General features: G+C 44.4%; 1 protein-coding gene across 2 annotated transcripts in view; it reads left to right on the top strand.

Moving 5' to 3' along the window:
• Positions 1 to 18,807, top strand: part of CFAP77 (cilia and flagella associated protein 77) — a 316,699-nt gene that overhangs the window by 171,287 nt on the left and 126,605 nt on the right. For both annotated transcript variants that reach the window (XM_077477731.1, XM_077477740.1), the window contains exon 2: positions 4,240 to 4,339. In XM_077477731.1, the coding sequence (XP_077333857.1) occupies positions 4,240 to 4,339 (100 nt within the window). The remainder of the gene's footprint in view (positions 1 to 4,239; positions 4,340 to 18,807) is intronic.

Raw genomic sequence — 18,807 nt, 5'->3', positions numbered from 1 at the left:
CAAATGAATAAATAAAAAACTTCATAAAAAGGATGGGTATTGAATGGGCATTAAATAATGGGTATTGGTAATGTAAGAACCATTGGCAGAACCATGTCAATAACTAACTTGAGATGAGGCGACTATTACCAGGGAGTACTCAGTAAGCACTGGCTTTACTAAAAGGGTGGATACTTTAATATGGATAAACTGTATTTCAAATTCCAAATCTTTTTGTTTTTCTTTTAGCTTGGGTAGGTTAAAGCTGAATTGCAGGTATGGATTTTATTGCATAGTTACATTGATTCAGCTTACCGCCCTTGATCCCATTAGGGGGCTGTAATTAAAACTCTTGTTCCTGTGGTGGCAGGACAAGTGAAGAGGAAAATGGTTACAGTATCTCACAAAAGTGAGTACACTCCTCACATTTCTGTAAATATTTTATTCTATCTTTTCTTGTGACAACACTGAAGAAATGACACTTTGCTACAATGTAAAGTAGTGAGTGTACAGCTTGCATAACAGTGTAAATTTACTGTCCCCTCAAAATAACTCAACACACAGCCATTAATGTCTAAACCACTGGCAACAAAAGTGAGTACACCCCTCAGTAAAAATGTCCAAATTGGGCCCAAAGTGTCAATATTTTGTGTGGCCACCATTCTTTTCCAGCACTGCCTTAACCCTCTTGGGCATGGAGTTCACCAGAGTGTCACAGTTTGCCAATGGAGTCCTCTTCCACTCCTCCATGACGACATCACAGAGCTGTTGGATGTTAGAGACCTTGCAAACCTCCACCTTTCATTTGAGGATGCCCCACAGATGCTCAATAGGGTCTAGGTCTGGAGACATACTTAGCCAATTCATCTCCTTTACCCTCAGCTTCTTTAACAAGGCAGTTGTCGTCTTGAAGGTGTGTTTGGGGTCCTTATCATCACAGTACATGTTGGCATTCATGATTCCCTCAATGAACTGTAGCTCCCCAGTGCTGGCAGCACTCATGTAGCACCAGACGATTAACACTTCCACCACATGCTTGACTGTATGCAAAACACACTTGCCTTTGTGCTCCTGACCTCACGCTTAACACCATCTGAGAAAAATAAGTTTATCTTGGTCTCATCAGACCACAGGACATGGTTCCAGTAATCCATGTCCTTAGTTTGCTTGTCTTTAGCAAACTGTTTGCAGGCTTTCTTTTGCATCATCTTAAGAAGAGGCTTCCTTCTGAGATGACAGCCATTCAGATCAATGTGATGCAGTGTGCGGCGTATGGTCTGAGCACTGACAGGCTGACCCCCCCCCCCCCCACCCCTTCAACCTTTGCAGCAATGCTGGCAGCACTCATATGTCTATTTCCCAAAGACAACCTCTTGATATGATGCTGAGAACAGGCACTCAACTTCTTTGGTCTATCATGGTGAGGCCTGTTCTGAGTGGAACCTGTCCTGTTAAACCGCTGTATGGTCTTAGCCACCGCGCTGCAGCTCAGTTTCAGGGTCTTGGCAATCTTCTTATAGCCTAGGCCATCTTTATGTAGAGTAACAATTCTTTTTTTCAGATCCTCAGAGTTCTTTGCCAAGGGGTGCCATTTTGAACTTCCAGTGACCAGTATGAGAGAGCGAGAGCAATAACACCAAATTTAACACCCCTGCTCCACATTCACACCTGAGACCTTGTAACACTAATGAGTCACATGACATCGGGGAGGGAAAATGGCTAACTGGGCCGATTTGGACATTTTCACTTAGGTTTGTACTCACTTTTGTTGCCAGTGGTTTATACATTAATGGTTGTGTGTTGAGGGGACAGCAAATTGACACTGTTATACAAGCTGTATACTCACTACTTTAGATTGTAGCAAAGTGTCATTTCTTTAGTGTTGTCGCATGAAAAGATATCATGAAATAGTTACAAAAATGTGAGGGGTGTACTTACTTTTGCAAGATACTGTATAATACCCTGATACAGAATCTGACCATTCCCCTTTTTACTGTTAGTCTGGTCTCATTATAAATGCCTGTTGGTTGCAAGATTGGACTGGCCTTGGAATTCTACACCAAATTCATCCACCATCAGTTGATTTAGGTCTACTCTCTGTGGGTAGTTTTAGGACTTCTTTTGGAAAATAAAGATCTACACAATTACACAGCCACATAATAACTGTCTCTAATCATAGTATCCCATGAGCTAACACTTTAGTATTCAGCATGCATGACTCAAGAAACATCTATTTAATTTTTTTTTCAAATATGCCATAATATATCCATAGGAAGGAAAACTCTTTCGTACCCGAGGGAAATCTATCAGGAAAGGCAAATTTAATTAAAGGATTTTGTCTCTGAGGACTCTGGGTAATTTCCATTACCAGCAGATAACTGTTAAACAAACCTCGGTGCATGTTAGACTAGTATATATCACGATACGTCTGTATCAGTGCGTAACTTCTTACCACGGACGTCTTGCTTTGTTCTCCCTCGCTGATTTTCCTGAATGAATAAAAAATAATTATTTCCCCAGGAACACCGATAAATTTGGTAGCCCACGCAAAGGAAATGGCATGCAAACAAGTTTAAACAGAACATTGTAATAAACAACAAAAATGGATTTTGAAAATAATTTTTGGATTATTTAGCTAGTGTATACAGTAGGTGGATATCTGCAGCTGTACTGGAACAAACTTCTTGGCAGATGGAGAAGGATGGAGAAGGACAACCTAGGTGTCCTTCTCCATATTGGCTGGGGCCAAGACTGTAATGAGTATTGATGATGTTAAGGGGGTATGGGTTTCTGTGCAGTGTTGTTGGGCTTTTGGAGCCTTCCTGAGATACAGAGGGCTTTGTAGAGAAGAGTGTGATGTTACCATGAATGACTTTACCAAACTGTGGAAGCTGGGTCTTAAAAATGGCTACTGACCAGTATTGCCTGTGGTCATCCTGCAGCTGATTCATGCTCCAATAATAACTTACCTTGCCTTTTTCTATGCTTTGTATCTGTGTGGAGTTGGCCATTTTTGTAAAGGTAGGGCTTTGCTTCTTCATGTCAGAACTGTCCCCTGATGTCTGGAGATCTGTTAACTGGTAGGGAGATGATCAAGCGAGTTTTAGAAGTCATAGTTGTACAGAATGAATGAAAATAATTGTAATTCTGTCCAGCGAGACTGGAGATGCAGGTGTCCTTGCCAGACAGCATAGCCAGGTCCCTCATCTGGTTTTTCTACAGTATGAATGGTGAGGTCCTTACACTTTTCACCCTGCTACTTCTTGCTTTAGCAAATTACAACTGTTAGATCTCTAAGTTCAGTAGTGCCTATAACTAACAGAAATTCAATGCAAAGCAAATTTCTGTACTTATACTAGCTGCATGTAATGAGGGGGGAACGGAGTGTTCGATGATGGCTGCGGACCGGTGGTGTACCCTTGCTGTCTATTCTGGGTTGCAAACCCCCTGGGGATCTTTAGTCTGCGCCAGGTTTTGAGCCAGGTCACTAACCCTTGCCTGTGTGGTAACACTTTACCCAAAGGCATGCTCACCAATGCACGGGACCAGGTTGGAGTCAAACTTTAAAGTGGAAGTAAACCCTTCTATTGTTTTTAGCCAAGGGAACTGCCATCTTGACCCCTGTTTACAGTGGTTGTAAACCCTTACAAACCACTTTGACCTACAGGTAAGCCTAGATTAAGGCTTACCTGTTGGTCCAAGAAATATCTCCTAAACCTATACGGTTTAGGAGATATTTACCTGAAGACAGCCACCGCTGTCTACGGCGCATGCAGGCTCACTGGGTAAGCCACAGATTGCGGCGATATGCCGCGACTGTCGGCTTCCGTGCACATGTGCGGGAGTGACGTCACCGCTGCTCCGGTGAATCACAGCGTTGGAGCAGCGAGACCCACCAAAAAAATGGACACTCAGAACTACAGGGGACAGAGGTGACTTTGCTGGCTCCTGTGTCAGGTAAGTGACACATAATGGACTACTATGCGATGCATAGTAGTCCATTATGCTTTACCTTTGCAGGGAATCAAAGAGGAAGTAAACTCATCAGGGTTTACTTCCTCTTTAATCTTTACTGTAATTGCCATGATGCTGCACATGTGATCATTTATGACACCAGCCATTGGATGTTTTGACAGTTTGGTTAAGAGGACAACCAATGGGACAGTTACCCTCCCTCTACCCAAAGTAAAAACATTTTTGTAAAAATACGCTTGAAAGAAACATAGGTTTTACTTTTCTTGATTTTTTGTGTCTTAATAGGCAGAACTTGGAAAGACAAAGAAAATGTGCTACTCTTTACCAGGATTGGACTTTACCTATGGACAGAGTAGTTTTCTGAAAGAAGGAGGCGTGGCTACAGGTACGTCGGTGTGATTTTGCGCCTAACAAATATAATGCAATTACAAACTGTTTTCATCATCAGTCACTTCAGCTTCTGCAGCTGATTTATCATTTGTGGGCAAGAGCAATTTTCACCAATAACGTTATTATTACTTATTATATCAAAAGTAATGCAGTGAATCCGGAAAGTATTCACAGCGATTGACTTTTTCCACATTTTGTTATGTTACAGCCTTATTCCAAAATTTAGTAAATTCATTATTTTCCTCAAAATTCTACAAACAATACCCCTTAATGACAACGTCAAAGTAGTTTGTTTAAAATCTTGGCAAATTTATTAAAAATAAAAACAAAAATCCCATCTACATAGGTATTCACAACCTTTGCTCAATACTTTGTTGAAGCACCATTGGCACCAATTACAGCCTCAAGTTTTTTTGAGTATGATGCTACAAGTCTGGCACACCTATTTTCTATCAATTTCTCCCATTCTTCTTTGCAGGACCTCTCAAACTCCATCAGGATGGATGGAAAGCGTCGGTGCACAGCCATTTTCAGATCTCTCCAGAGATGTTCAATTGGGTTAAAGTCTGGGCCGTGGCTGGGCCACTTAACCAGTTGCCGACCGCCGCACGCCGATGTACGTCGGCAGAATGGCACGGGCAGGCATAAGGACTTACATGTACGTCCCTTGCCTCCCGCGGGTCGGGGGCCCGATCGGGCCCCCGCCCGGTGCCTGCGGCGGTCGGTTTTCGTCCGGGAGCGATCCGGGACGAGGGGGCGGCCATTCATTCATGGCCACCCCCTCGCGATCGCTCCCGACGAATAGAAATCCCCGGTGACATCACTTCCTCTCCTGTAATGTAAACACAGGAGAGGAAGTGATGTATTCTCTCCTCCGTGTCGGTATTTTTCGTTCCGACACGGAGGAGAGCGGATCGGTGAGTTGCACCAACACTCTACACACACAGTAGAACATGCCAGGCACACTCACACCCCCCCTTTACCCCCCGATCACCCCCCCAATTACCCCTGCCCCCCAGTCACAGTGACACCAATGTCATTTTTTTTTTTTTTTTTTTTTTTTTTGCATTGGTGTCATTTGTGACTGTAATAACTGTTAGGGCAGTTAGAGTTAGCCCCCTTTAGTTCTAATGTACCTCCCTAACCCCCCCAATAAAGGTTTAACCCCGTGATCACCCCCCGTCGCCAGTGTCACTAAGGCTGGGTTCACATTGCAGCGGTTTATGAGAACGAATGTGATTCGCACCGCACTGCAGTGCAAATCACATCCGATCTCTGTGCGATTCGAGTTCAGCCATTCGCCGCACCCGCCGCAAATTCACACGGGACCCTTTTTTTGGCCCGCAGCAGAATCGGATCGCATGGGTGTTCACACCATGCGATCCGAGTTTGCAGATCGCACTGCGATATGCGAACTGATCTGGGGGTGTCAGTAACATTTCACTGACACTCCCAGCAGTTCGCATAGGGCAGTGTGAACTGCCGCCGGGAGGCATGTGATGCGGGAACCCGCCGCGGATTCGCGGCGTTTCCGCATCGCTCCAGTGTGAACCCAGCCTAATAAGCGATCATTTTTCTGATCGCCGTATTAGTGTCACAGGTGACGCTAGTTAGGCAGGTAGGTATTTAGGTTCGCCGCAGCTTTTTATAGCGCCAGGGACCCCCATATACTACCGCATAAAGCCCCCTGATTGCCCCCTAGTTAACCCTTTCACCAGTGATCACCATATAACTGTTACAGGTGACGCTGGTTGGTTAGTTATTTTTTTATAGTTTCAGGGCACCCGCCATTTATTACCTAATAAAGGTTTAACCCCCTGATCACCCGGCGGGTGTCATTTGTGACTAATAACTGTTAGGGCAGTTAGGGTTAGCCCCCTTTAGTTCTAAGGTACCCCCCTAACCCCCCCAATAAAGGTTTAACCCCGTGATCACCCCCCGTCGCCAGTGTCACTAAGGCTGGGTTCACATTGCAGCGGTTTATGAGAACGGATGTGATTCGCACCGCACTACAGTGCAAATCACATCCGATCTCTGTGCGATTCGAGTTCAGCCATTCGCCGCACCCGCCGCACCCGCCGCAAATTCGCACGGGACCCTTTTTTTGGCCCGCAGCAGAATCGGATCGCATGGGTGTTCACACCATGCGATCCGAGTTTGCAGATCGCACTGCGATATGCGAACTGATCTGGGGGTGTCAGTAACATTTCACTGACACTCCCAGCAGTTCGCATAGGGCAGTGTGAACTGCCGCCGGGAGGCATGCGATGCGGAAACCCGCCGCGCATTCGTGGCGTTCCCGCATCGCTCCAGTGTGAACCCAGCCTAATAAGCGATCGTTTTTCTGATCGCTGTATTAGTGTCACAGGTGATGCTAGTTAGGCAGGTAGGTATTTAGGTTCGCTGCAGCTTTTTATAGCGCCAGGGACCCCCATATACTACCGCATAAAGCCCCCTGATTGCCCCCTAGTTAACCCTTTCACCAGTGATCACCATATAACTGTTACAGGTGACGCTGGTTGGTTAGTTATTTTTTTATAGTTTCAGGGCACCCGCCATTTATTACCTAGTCTCACTAGTGTACCCCTAAATTTAGGGGTGTCTACTTTCCAAAATGGGGTCATTTGGGGGGGGTTTGTGCCATCTTGGCATTTTATGGCCTTCAAAACTGTAACGCCCTTAGAAAGCCTGAAGGCGGTGCTTGGTTTTCGGGGCCCCGTACGCGGCTAGGCTCCCAAAAAGTCCCACATATGTGGTATCCCCGTACTCAGGAGAAGCAGCAGAATTTATTTTGGGGTGTCATTTCACATATGCCCATGGCATGCGTGAGCAATATATCATTTAGTGACAACTTTGTGAAAAAAAAAAAAAAAAAAAAAAAGTTTGTAATTTTCCCGCAACTTGTGGCAAAATATAAAATATTCCATGGACTCAACATGCCTCTCAGCAAATAGCTTGGGGTGTCTACTTTCTAAAATGGGGTCATTTGTGGGGGTTTTGTGCCATCTTGGCATTTTATGGCCTTCAAAATTGTAATAGGTAGTGAGAAGTGAACTCAAAAATTTACGCCCTTAGAAAGCCTGAAGGCGGTGCTTGGTTTTCGGGGCCCCGTACGCGGCTAGGCTCCCAAAAAGTCCCACATATGTGGTATCCCCGTACTCAGGAGAAGCAGCAGAATTTATTTTGGGGTGTCATTTCACATATGCCCATGGCATGCATGAGCAATATATCATTTAGTGACAACTTTGTTAAAAAAATAAAATAAAATAAAAAGTTTGTAATTTTCCCGCAACTTGTGGCAAAATATAAAATATTCCATGAACTCAACATGCCTCTCAGCAAATAGCTTGGGGTGTCTACTTTCTAAAATGGGGTCATTTGTGGGGGTTTTGTGCCATCTTGGCATTTTATGGCCTTCAAAACTGTAATAGGTAGTGAGAAGTGAACTCAAAAATTTACGCCCTTAGAAAGCCTGAAGGCGGTGCTTGGTTTTCGGGGCCCCGTACGCGGCTAGGCTCCCAAAAAGTCCCACATATGTGGTATCCCCGTACTCAGGAGAAGCAGCAGAATTTATTTTGGGGTGTCATTTCACATATGCCCATGGCATGCATGAGCAATATATCATTTAGTGACAACTTTGTTAAAAAAATAAAATAAAAAAAAAAGTTTGTAATTTTCCCGCAACTTGTGGCAAAATATAAAATATTCCATGGACTCAACATGCCTCTCAGCAAATAGCTTGGGGTGTCTACTTTCTAAAATGGGGTCATTTGTGGGGGTTTTGTGCCATCTTGGCATTTTATGGCCTTCAAAACTGTAATAGGTAGTGAGAAGTGAACTCAAAAATTTACGCCCTTAGAAAGCCTGAAGGCGGTGCTTGGTTTTCGGGGCCCCGTACGCGGCTAGGCTCCCAAAAAGTCCCACATATGTGGTATCCCCGTACTCAGGAGAAGCAGCAGAATTTATTTTGGGGTGTCATTTCACATATGCCCATGGCATGCATGAGCAATATATCATTTAGTGACAACTTTGTTAAAAAAATAAAATAAAATAAAAAGTTTGTAATTTTCCCGCAACTTGTGGCAAAATATAAAATATTCCATGAACTCAACATGCCTCTCAGCAAATAGCTTGGGGTGTCTACTTTCTAAAATGGGGTCATTTGTGGGGGTTTTGTGCCATCTTGGCATTTTATGGCCTTCAAAACTGTAATAGGTAGTGAGAAGTGAACTCAAAAATTTACGCCCTTAGAAAGCCTGAAGGTGGTGCTTGGTTTTCGGGGCCCCGTACGCGGCTAGGCTCCCAAAAAGTCCCACATATGTGGTATCCCCGTACTCAGGAGAAGCAGCAGAATTTATTTTGGGGTGTCATTTCACATACGCCCATAGCATGTGTGAGCAATATATCATTTAGTGACAACTTTGTGTAAAAAAAAAAAAAAAAATTTTTTTTTTGTCATTATTCAATCGCTTGAGGCAAAAAAATAAAATATTCAATGGGCTCAACATGCCTCTTATCAATTTCCTTAGGGGGTCTACTTTCCAAAATGGGGTCATTTGGGGGGGTTTTGTACTGCCCTGCCATTTTAGCACCTCAAGAAATGAGATAGGCAGTCGTAAACTAAAAGCTGCGTAAATTCCAGAAAACGTACCTTAGTTTGTAGATGTGACAACTTTTGCGCAAACCAATAAATATACAATTATTGACTTTTTTTTTACCAAAGACATGTGGCTGAATACATTTTGGCCTAAATGTATGACTAAAATTGAGTTTATTGGATTTTTCTAATAACAAAAAGTAGAAAATATCATTTTTTTTCAAAATTTGCGGTCTTTTTACGTTTATATCGCAAAAAATAAAAATCGCAGAGGCAATCAAATACCATCAAAAGAAAGCTCTATTTGTGGGAAGAAAAGGACGCAAATTTTGTTTGGGTACAACATTGCATGACCGCGCAATTACCAGTTAAAGCAGCGCAGTGCCAAAGTGTAAAAAGACCTCTGGTCATTTACCAGCAAAATGGTCCGGTCTGAAAGTGGTTAAGGACATTCACAGAGTTGTCCCATAGCCACTCCTTTGTTATCTTGGCTTTGTGCTTAATGTTGTTGTCCTGTGGGAAGATGTACATTATCCAGAGCACTCTGGAGCAGGTTTTCATCAAGGATGTCTCTGTACATTGCTGCAATCATCTTTCCCTCGATCCTGATTAGTCTCCCAGTTCCTGCCGCTAAAAAACATCCCTGCAGCATGATGCTGCCACCACCATACTTCACTGTAGGGATGGTAATGGCCAGGTTATGAGCAGTGCCTGGTTTCTTCCAGACATGGCACTTGCCATTTAGGCCAAAGAGTTCAATCTTTGTTTCATCAGACCAGAAAATTTTGTTTCTCATGGTCTGAGAGTCGTTTAGGGGCCTTTTGGCAAAGTCAAGGCTTGGCTGTCATGCCTTTTACTGAGAAGTGGCTTCTGTCTGGCCACTCTACCATACAGGCCTGATTGGTGGAGTCCTGCAGAGATGGTTGTTCTTCTGGAAGGTTCTCCTCTCTCCACATAGAAACACTAGCTGGTTCTTGGTCATCTCCCCGACTAAGGCCCTTCTCCCCCGATTGCTCAGTTTGGCCCACTCTAGGAAGAGTCCTGGTGGATCCAAAATCCTTCCCTTTACAGATGATGGAGGCCACTCATTGCTCATTGGGACCTTCAACGCTGCAGATATTTTTCTGTACCCTTTCCCAGATCTGTGCGATACAATCCTGTTTTTGGATGTTTACAGACAATTCCTTAGACTTCATGGCTTGGTTTGTGCTCTAAAATGCCCTGTTAACTGTGGGACCTTATATAGACAGGTGTGTGCCTTAACAAATCATGTCCAATCAACTAAATTTACCCCAGGTGGACTAGAAACATCTCAAGGATGGTCAGTGGAAACAGGATGCACCTGAGCTCAATTTTGAGTGTCATGGTAAAGGCTGTGAATACTTATGTAAATGTGATTTTTTTATTTTTTTATTTTTAATAAATTTGCAAAGATTTCAAACAAATGTCTTTCATGTTGACATTATGGGGTATTGTTTGTAGGATTTTGAGAAAAATAATGAATTTATTCCATTACGGAATAAGGCTGTAACATAAAATGTGGAAAAAGTTAAGCGCTGTGAATACTTTCTGGATACACTGTATATACTGTATATTAGCACAGAAAAAAAGAGAACAAATAGAAAACAAACTTTACAGATTGCCACTATAATCCCAATAGGAAAGACAATGGTGCTATGCTCTGCAGTATATGTCTCAAACCTTTTTCACGATATATACTGTATATTGTTTTTTTTTTTTTTCAGGATAAATAAGGCTTTTTATGTTTCAACATTTTTTTTTCTATACAATCTGCAGGCAAGAAAAAAAAACAATAAAATAAAGATATGCATTTATAATTTGACCAGTGATAGTTTTTAAATAACTAGAGTTACTGTAGATAAAAAGTGCAAAGTAAGTTCTATAATTTGTCCCATTTATAAAAACACAAAAATTATGTTTGTGGGGCTAAACATAGAAAAGTTATTTTCATTTTTTTGTCACAGAAATTAATAAGCAAGACAAATGCAATAAAAGATTTACGTATGCATGGGTTGCTTGTAGTAATCACAAACTGAACTTTTTCTACACTGTTGCAGACATTTTGTAGCTTATCCAAGATTCATCAGTTCTTTTATAAACTTTTTATTATTTTGGGTAAATAAGGTATACATGTCTTCATAACAGATGAGGTGATACCAAATGTACTGTTAATAATACACATACTGTAGATTACAGATGTGATCTGGGGGTTGTTTATCTCTCGTAAGGCCCCTTTCACGATGGGGCGGGAGGTGCGTCGGCAGTAAAGCACCGCTATTTTCGGCGGCGCTTTCCCGTCGGATTTGCAGCGCTATTCGGTCGCTAGCGGGGGTTTTTACCCCCCGCTAGCGGCTGAGAAAGGGTTAAAAAAACACCGCAAGGCGCCTCAACAGAGGCGCTTTGCTTGTGGTATAGCCGCGGTGCCTCATTGATTTCAGTGGGAAGGAGTGGTGCGCTAGCAGGGCGGTAAAAAAAGTCCTGCTAGCGCACCACTCCAGTGTGAAAGCCCTTGGGGCTTTCACATTGGAGACACAGCAGCGGCTGTTTCAGGACGGTTTGCAGGCACTATATTTAGCGCAATAGCGCCTGCAAAACGTCCCAGTGAAAGGGGTCTAATAAATGCATTTGTCAAGTCTATGACAGTCAGCACTTTAGTTTAAGGCTGCATTCACACCTATGCAATTTTAGTGCTTTTTGCATTTTGCTGATTTGCACTGCAGTCCATTTACCATGGGTACCTATGGAACATGTTCTGTAGTGCAAATCTGCAAAATACATGAAGCACTAAAAATGCATAGGTGTGAATCCAGCCTAAGGGCATGGCTGTCGGGAGCTTGTAAATGCTCCTGCCCCTTGACAGCTGCTGTCTCATTGCAGCAATCTGGTTTTGGCTATGATTTATCCCTGTCTATCTTTCCACTTGAAAGATAATTAAAGTGGAACTTCAGTCATTTTTTCAACTTTCCATCTATTAAATCTTCTGCCCTTGTTGTTTTAACTTTAGATAGTAATTTCTTTTTTCTGCCAGTAAATACCTTATACAGCCCACTTCCTGTTTCTTGTCTGGTAAAAAGCCTAGGCTTATGACATCATTCACAGCTCTCTCTCACTCACTCTCATTGCCAGGAAGGGTGGGGGGATGAGTCATAAAAGGGTCAATGAGAGCTGCAGAGCTGGAGGTGTACCTCTGTGTGTCTGTGTAAATCCAGGAAGTGAACAGGCAGCAGCTTCAGCTGCCCACAGTTAAAATGGATGCAGCTGGACTCAGTAAAGGGAGATTTCTGCATCATATTTGGCAAATACAGAATCACAGTATACAGTGGATATAAAAAGTATACACATCCCTGTTTAAAATGTCAGGTTTCTGTGATGTAAAAAAATTAGACAAAGATAAATCATTTCAGAACTGTTTCCACCTTTTTAATGTGACCTATAAACTGTACAACTCAGATGAAAAACGAACTGAAAATTACCCCTTTTTAGAAAGTAGACACCCCAAGGAATTTGCTGAGAGGCATGTTGAGCCCATTGAATATTTTTTTTTTGTCACAAGTGATTGAAAAATGACAACTAAAGAAATAAGAAACAGATAGCACAACCCCCCCCCCCCCCAAATGACCCTGTTTTGGAAAGTAGGCACCCCAAGCTATTTTCTGAGAGGCATGTTGAGTCCAGTCCATGGAATATTTTATATTTTGCCAGTTTCGGGAAAATTACAAAACACTAAATGATATCTTGCTCAAACATGTCATGGTCATATGTGGAATTACAGCCCAAAATACATTCTGCTGCTTCTTCTGACTACGGGGATACCACATGAGTGGGAGTTTTTGGCAGTCTAGCCATGTACAGGACCCCGAAAACCAATCACTGCCTTCAGGATTTCTAATGCCGCGTACACACGGGCGGACTGTATGGCGTACTTAGTCCGTCGAAACACATTTCAGCGGACAGTCCGCTCGTGTGTGGGCTTCAGCGGATTTTTTCAGCGTGCAGTCTGGCGTACTAAGTATTTCGGATTTTTCTAAATTCTGTCCGTCGTACTTTGGTTTCAGCGGACAATCCGCTCGTCAGTAGGCTAGTTCGACGGACTAAGAATGGCGCATGCTCAGAAAGGATTTACACTGCGGAAGGGTGCTTTGCTGTGTATTGGACTTCCTATTTCTAGTCCCGTCGTACGTGCTGTACACGTCATCGCGCAAGCTTTCGACGGACTGTTTGTGCATCCGTGTGTGGTCAAGTCCGTTCAGTCGAAAGTATGACGGACTGTCCGTCGGATTGTATGACGGACTAAGTACGCCATACAGTCCACCCGTGTGTACGCGGCATTAGGGCGTGAATTTTTGATTTCATTCCTCACTACCTATCACAGTTTCGGAGGTCATGAAATGGCAAGATAGCACAACCCCCCCAAATGACCCCATTTTGGAAATTAGACACCCTAAACTATTTGCTGAGAGGCATGCTGAGTATTTTGCAGATCTCATTTTTTTCACAAAGTTTTGAAATTTGAAAAAAGAAAAAAAAAATCCTTTTCTTTTTTCATTTTCCAAAACAAATGTGATAAATATTCACCTCTTAGAAAATACCTTGGGGTGTCTACTTTTATTTGTGGGGGGTTTGTTCTATCTTGACATTTTCAGGGCCTCCGAAACTGTGATAGGTAGTGAGGAGTAAAATTTTACGCCTTTAGAAAGCCTGAAGGCAGTGATTGGTTTTCGGGGTGCTGTGCGCAGTTAGGCTCCCAAAAAGTCCCACACATGTGATATCCTCATACTTCAGAGAAGCAGCAGAATGTATTTTGTGTTGTAATTTCTTTTTAAAATAATTTATTGAGAATGATACAATACAAGCTCTAGTTTGTATAGGGCTATCAAACTTGTATAAATGAACTTCTCAGTTAGGGTCCTTTCACACGGGGCGGATCAGTTCTGATCCGCCCCGTGGATGTCCGTTTGCTCAGCGGGGATCACTCCGCCGATCCCCGCTGAGCAGGGAGATGACAGCTCCGTCTCTGCATACTGCGCAGGGACGGACCTGTCACAGCGCCGCTCTCCCCTATGGGAGATCGGATGACGACGGACCGCAGTGCCCGTCGTCATCCGATCCGATCCGCAGACGGATGGAAAAATAGCTTTTTCCTCCGTCACACTTTTTCGGATCGGAGCGGGTCGGATGTCAGCGGACATGTCACCGCTGACATCCGACGCTCCATAGAGCTCTATGGAGCACCCGTTCAGGTCCGCCTGAAAAACTGACAGGCGGGCCTGAACGGGTCGTCAGTGTGAAAGGGGCCTTATTAATTTGGAATAACAATAGTTATGCCAAAGTGAAAAAGTTTAAAAAAAAAAGCCCTGCTACTTCCTTCTCCTGTAGTCTACTGTGAGTATGAGCTGTGAGACCCTGGGGGCCGTGACCTGGAGCCAGATTGCAGCACAGTCCATCCTCACCACTGGAGCCTCTGGTGAACACCTGCTGGCTCTTAGACTCCGCGCCCTGGGGAATCTATTCTCTAGCTCCCACTGGGATCGGTGTTAGTGATCCAGTAGACCTGCTTTCTGAACCTCCCAGGGTTCAATCCGCAGCAGTCAGTCCTAGGGTCCACTACCTCAGTGGTGCACTCCTGACTCCTACGGAGTGCATCTGTCACCTGGTCTCAGGTAACCTGACAGTTTGATCAGCCATGGACCCGGCTGACGTGCTGCTTCCTGCAGATGATCCATTACAGGGCTTAGTCTGCAGACTTGAGACCCAGGAATTGCATCAGACCCAGTGGATGCGATTCCTTCAGGATTTGGCCTCCCGTTTTGAAGAGGTTCAACAACCTCAACCACGATCTGCTGATGCACCTATCGCACCAGTCGCAGCCACACATTCATTACAACTGCCAGCTCCGGGCCGCTTCTCTGGGGACTCCAAGGCCTGCAGGGGGTTCCTTAGCCAGTGCACAATTCATTTTGAACTCCAGCCCCAAAACATCCTGTCCAATTGGGCGAAGGTAGCCTATATTATATCCCTCCTGTCCGGTGAGGCACTAGCTTGGGCTGCTCCTCTGTGGGAACTGAATGATCCAGTGGTTTCTAGCCTGTCTAATTTATTGAAACTTTTTCGGAATATCTTCGAGGAACCAGGTCGTGTCTCCTCAGCGGCTAGCGCTCTTTTACGTCTCCGTCAAGAGTCCTCTTCTGTGGGACAGTATGCTTTTCAGTTCTGTATCCTCACAGCTGAATAGAGCTGGAATAATGAGGCCCTGGTTGAAACCTTTTTACATGGCCTCTCTGATAGAGTGAAGGACGAATTAGCAGAAAGAGCCCTCCTTGCTGATCTGGATGGTGTCATCACCTTGTGTAACCAGATCGTTATTCTCTTTCAGGAGAGGCCCCGGAAAAAGATGCCTCCCCGTTCTTTAGACAGCCTGAGCTCCCTGTCCCTTCTGTTCGATCCAAGGAGCACCTGCTGAGGAACCTATGCAGCTGGGCCGGACCAAGTTATCTCCCGATGAACGCAGAACTCTGAGCCTGTACCTCTACTGTGGGGTAAAAGGTCATTTTCGTGACACTTGTTCTCTTCATCCGGAAAAACATTCGGGGCTAATACATCTGGAAAGTGGAGTATTAGACCCTGAAATATCACCTTCACCTTCTCGTCTTCTCGTCTTCTCCTTTCTGTAGTCTTTCATGTCAGCGCTTCCTCTCGTTCAGTCTCGGCACATCTGGATTCCAGAGCCGCTGGCAATTTCATGGATTACCACGCCATTGGTGGTCTTGACGATTGATGGCACTGTTCTCCCAGGGGGCCCTATCCGTTTCCAGACCCTCCCTGTTAAGATGTCGGTAGGACACTCCACCAGTGGAGTGGATATCCTTCCTTGTCTTACTTAAGGCTTCATATCCTATCATATTATGTCTTCCTTGGTTACGGCTCCATTCTCTACACATTGGCTGGACTGCTGGACAGATCCTGGCTTGGGGTTCCTCCTGTTCCTCTTGCTGCCTCTTCAAGGTTACCTCAAAAGAGAAACTTTCTGTTGCCACCATCCCAGTATCTTCTGCTCTTCCCGCTGTATATAGCGATTTCTGGGATGTGTCCTTCAATATTCAGACTGATGCACTCTCTAGATCATGTGGCGCTCTGGATGATGAGCCCACCTATAAACCTGAGCCGATCATTCACCTCAGTTTGCATAACCATTTACCTTTGTCTGTCCCTAAACTCCCTTGGACGCACAGCCAGACTAACTTGTCCACAAGATCCACAGTCGTTACGCCCTGTGATGTGATTGAGATAGTCACTACACCTGTCGATACTATTTAGTCGGCCTCTGCACCAGTTATGCGAGTCCAGCCCATGATCTGTCAGCTTCCTGCTTGTTCTTATTCAGGACCTTCTGTAACCTGGTCTCACCCTACTATTACTATGTCTAGGGATGAGCCGAACACCCCCCGGTTCGGTTCGCACCAGAACTTGCGAACGACCCCCGCGTTCGGTACGAACGTTAGAACCCCATTGAAGTCTATGGGACTCGAACGTTCGAATTGGAAAGTGCTAATTTTAATGGCTAATATGCAAGATAGTGTCCTAAAAAGGGTTTGGGGACCTGCCTCCTGCTTCAGGGGACATGGGTCACTGCAAAAAAAAGTTTTAAAAACGTCCGTTTTGGCGGGAGCACTGATTTTAATGACGATTAAAGTGAAAAAAAAAAGTGAAATATTCCTTTAAATATGGTGCCTGGGGGGTGTCTGTAGTATGCCTGTGAAGTGCCACGTGTTTCCCGTGTTTAGAACAGTCCCTGCACAAAATGACATTAAACGGAAATAACACCATTTAAAACTGCTTGCGGTTTTAATGTTATATCTGGTTCCTGCAATATGGTTGAAAATCATTGAGAAACATGGCATGGGTAGCCCTCCCTGCCCATTACCAGCCTATTTGGGTCTTGTACGCATATTAAGGGGAACCCCGTACCCATATTAAAAAAAGGAAATGCGTGTGGCCCCCAGGCCCTATATACTCAGAACAGCAGTATACAGGCGGTGCAAACAAGACAGGGACTGTGTAGGTTTGTTGTGTTAAGTTGAATCTGTTTGTCATTTTCAACCGGTACATTTTTAAAGTGTAGCTCCAGTCAAAAAAACTATCTTTAAGCTTTTTGGAAAACATAGGGAAGGGTTATCACCCCTGTATAATTTGTTTTGTCGTCCATCTTTTTTCATCTCACTTGCTGCTGTCTCCTTGCGTTTGCAAGTAGGAGATGTTTGTAAGTTGGATGTTTGAAAGTAGGGGCCTGCCCTATATTATAGCGGTATGTACTGGGTACAGAGCACGCAGACAGCACGCACTATCTCCTAACACTACTGACTGCAAGCTCTATTATTAACCACTTGTTAGCCCAATGTTTGCATAAAGTGAAAGATGAAGTTACGCTGAGTAAATAGATATCAAACATGTCACTCTTCAAAATTGCACATGCCCGTGGAATGGCGCCAAACGTCGCTACTTAAAAAATCCCCATAGGCGACACTTTAATTTTTTTTTTACTGGTTACATGTTTTGAGTTGCAGAGGAGGTCTAGGACTAGAATTATTGCTCTCGCTCTAACATTCTCGGCGATACCTCACATGTGTGGCACATGCGAGCACATGGGGACATGGGCGCTTTAATTTTTATTTTATTTTTTTATTGTTCATTTTACTTTATTTATTTTAGTTTGACATTTTTTTCCCCAAAAATATATATTTGATCACTTTTATTCCTATTACAAGAAATTTAAACATCCCTTGTAATAGGAATATGGGGTGACAGGTCCTCTTTACAGTGAAATCTGGGGGGTCAATATGACCCCACATCTCACCTCTAGGCTGGGAAGCCTGAAATAAAAAATAAAAAAAAGATTCTGGCTTTGATCGTACTGGCGAGTTGGTAGAAGCACCGGAGGGCGGTGAGGGGTGGGGGGCGTCTATGGCTGGGTATTTCAGGGTATCACCGAGTATGGCTGGGTATCTCTGAGTATGGCTGGGTATGGCAATTTATGGCAGGGTATTACAGAGTATTGGCGGGGTATTGGCGGGGTACTACAGAGTAATAGCAGGGTACTGCAGAGTATTGGGGGGTACTACAGAGTAATGGCAGGGTACTGCAGAGTATTGGGGGTACTGCAGAGTAATGAGGGTTACTGCAGAGTAATGGGGGGTACTGCAGAGTAATGGCGGGTACTGCAGAGTATTGGGGGGTACTGAAGAGTAATGGGGGTTACTGCAGAGTAATGGGGGGTACTGCAGAGTAATGGCAGGGTACTGCAGAGTATGCACTGGTATTGCAGAGTATTGGCAGGGAATTGAGGGGTTAAATTCGGTGAGCAGCGATGTGGGCACTGCAGATGCAGCCCACATCGCTGCTGACACCGATCTCTTTCCCCTCCGCTGTACCGATCGGTACAGAGAGGGGAGGGAGGAACAGGCGTCATAACATGACGCCGGTTTGTTTCCAAGTGATCACTCCGTCATTTGACGGAGCAATCACGTGGTAAACGGCCGCTATGAGCGGCCGTTTACCGTGATCCGTGATGCGACCCGGCGGTCACAGATGCTCTCGAGTGCGCACACCTCGGGGCACGCGAGAGCAGAATTCTGGGAGGCCGTTAATTAACGGCCTCTCAGAGTTAAACAACCCCCCTGAAGCCGTTAATCGGCAATGGGCAGTTGTTAAGTGGTTAAAGCTAGATCACTAGCTATATAGGTGAGGTGAATATAGTGGTGTATACTGCAGTCAGGGCACAGACAACAACCACTACACAGCAGCAAGATAGGAAATCAGCCAAAAACGATTGGTGTGTACTGTGTTGAAGG

The sequence above is a fragment of the Lithobates pipiens genome, unplaced genomic scaffold, assembly GCF_037356315.1.
Source record: "Lithobates pipiens isolate NorthernLeopardFrog02 unplaced genomic scaffold, aLitPip1_a1.2 Scaffold_1, whole genome shotgun sequence".
Classification (NCBI taxonomy): Eukaryota; Metazoa; Chordata; class Amphibia; order Anura; family Ranidae; genus Lithobates; species Lithobates pipiens.
This window is presented reverse-complemented; position numbering and strand designations above follow the sequence as displayed.